Here is a 2,321-nt window from a genome sequence, read left to right on the forward strand (position 1 = left end):
AAATATTTTAAAAGTTCAAAACATTATCAAATACAGTTGTAGACACAACTATAGTTTAATTTGCACTTTAAATTAATTTTGTAGTTTATTTTTAAACATTTTGAATGTATTTTAAAGAAACTTTAAACTTGTCAAAAAGCTGTTGTTATTGTTTGTCACTAATATGAAGAGCAGCTACCAGTTTAAAAAGGCTTTATTTTCATTTGTACTTTATCTACTGTACTTATTCATGTAGAATACTGGAAATTTAACCCTAAAAATCATCCATAAAGTGGGGGGATGGTATTATACATGGGTTATGATGTAAATACAATAAAAATTAAACCAAGATTTATAATAATTATCATTTTGATCCATTAGTAATGTCTGACTGGGCCTGATTGGGCCCCGAGGTGAAAAAGGTTAAGAAGCYCTGGTCTAAACTCCAGCAGAGCAGCTGTTACCTTCATGATCCTCCAGTCGGACTCCCAGCTCCGGTAACGTATCGTCCCGGACCACGTCACAGACCTGGAGCAGCTGGGTCACTGCAGGTTTGGAGAAACATCAGTTACATCAGAAAAACATGGCAGAGCATCTCAGTGAGTGACGGCAGCGTTACCTTTCTGCTCTCTGGCTATCTTCCTGACGTTCTCCCTGAAGTCTGACAGAACCATGAGGTACGGCATCACCGTGCTCTCCAGCTTATCAAAATAAAAGCATGTTATAAAGTCTGCCACAGATCTATTAACACACAACTTTCACATTAAACAACGATGTGTACTTACGTCCACACTCTGGGCTTGTCCTCCCACGGGGAACCCTATGGGCTCCGACACTTCAACTGCACCAAATATCTAAACAACAAAAGCTTGGTTCAGATTCCAGTGGGTTCAGGAAGTCTGGATGTTTGGGAGGAAACTGTAAAGAGTGAGTAAGKGAGGCCAGCAGCCGACCTTCAGCATGTTGGTGAGGTACGCGGCGATGCTTTCCAGCAGCATGCGGTTGGGCCTCAGCTTGGCGCTCTTCCTGTTGGCGATGTAAGAGTTGCTGTGGCTGACCAGGACCCTCATCTCCTCCAGCGCCGTGCGAGTGTCCACGTTGTCACACAGAGCCTGGTGCACGGCACACTTCCTGTCGTAGAAACTAGAGCACACAGAGGTTYACACAGGAAGTCGTGGTTCAGATGTTTGGAGATCCTGAGCGATGCAGAGTGTTGTTAACAGCTGAGTCAGCTTCTTACAGGTAAATCAGAGTTTTACACAGTGACTCAGCTCTGCTGCCTCACCTGCTGTTCAGCTCCACCTCTGCAGCCTCCCACTTCTCAAAGCAACCCGTGACGTCTGTAGGAGCCCTCAGGATGTCCTTCACGTTGAGGAAGAACTCCTGCAGATGAAAGCAGCTGTTAGAAACCRGCCTGCAGAGAACCTGAGGACCGCCCTGCCGCCTCTTACGTTCAGGAACTTCTCGTACTGGACGGCCGACTCCATGGTGTTGGACGAGTAGTCCAGGGTGTCCTTCCAGGTGTGCATCAAGAAGGCCAGACGGAGCTGACGAGCTGCAGGGAAACAAACACCATGAGTGTGTGTTACACCATGAATGTGTGTGTGACAGCAGTGTGTGTTACACCATGAGTGTGATACAGCAGTGTGTGTGTGTTACAGCAGAGTGTGTGTGTTACAGCAGAGTGTGTGTGTTACAGCAGAGTGTGTGTGTTACAGCAGAGTGTGTGTGTTACAGCAGAGTGTGTGTGTTACAGCAGAGTGTGTGTTACAGCAGAGTGTGTGTGTTACAGCAGAGTGTGTGTGTGACAGCAGAGTGTGTGTGTGACAGCAGTGTGTGTGTGACAGCAGAGTGTGTGTGTGACAGCAGAGTGTGTGTGTGACAGCAGAGTGTGTGTGACAGCAGAGTGTGTGTGTGACAGCAGAGTGTGTGTGTGACAGCAGAGTGTGTGTGTGACAGCAGAGTGTGTGTGACAGCAGTGTGTGTGACAGCAGAGTGTGTGTGTGACAGCAGAGTGTGTGTGACAGCAGTGTGTGTGACAGCAGTGTGTGTGTGACAGCAGAGTGTGTGTGACAGCAGAGTGTGTGTGTGACAGCAGAGTGTGTGTGTGACAGCAGAGTGTGTGTCACACCATGAGTGTGTGTGACAGCAGAGTGTGTGTGACAGCAGAGTGTGTGTGTGACAGCAGAGTGTGTGTGTGTGACAGCAGTGTGTGTGTGTGACAGCAGAGTGTGTGTGTGACAGCAGAGTGTGTGTGTGACAGCAGAGTGTGTGTGTGACAGCAGAGTGTGTGTGTGACAGCAGAGTGTGTGTGACAGCAGAGTGTGTGTGACAGCAGAGTG

The 2,321-nt window shown here is 47.6% G+C and overlaps 1 protein-coding gene across 1 annotated transcript in view; it reads right to left on the reverse strand.

The window, feature by feature from the left end:
* cars1 (cysteinyl-tRNA synthetase 1) overlaps window positions 1–2,321 on the reverse strand; it is a gene marked incomplete in the record, with an annotated part of 22,221 nt that overhangs the window by 2,814 nt on the left and 17,086 nt on the right. Inside the window, 6 exon segments of the mRNA XM_014029716.1 lie at window positions 444–524; window positions 599–680; window positions 765–833; window positions 933–1,122; window positions 1,265–1,362; window positions 1,431–1,534. Of these exon segments, the coding sequence (XP_013885170.1) occupies window positions 444–524; window positions 599–680; window positions 765–833; window positions 933–1,122; window positions 1,265–1,362; window positions 1,431–1,534 (624 nt within the window).

Source organism: Austrofundulus limnaeus, unplaced genomic scaffold, assembly GCF_001266775.1.
Source record: "Austrofundulus limnaeus strain Quisiro unplaced genomic scaffold, Austrofundulus_limnaeus-1.0 Scaffold945, whole genome shotgun sequence".
Lineage (NCBI taxonomy): Eukaryota > Metazoa > Chordata > Actinopteri > Cyprinodontiformes > Rivulidae > Austrofundulus > Austrofundulus limnaeus.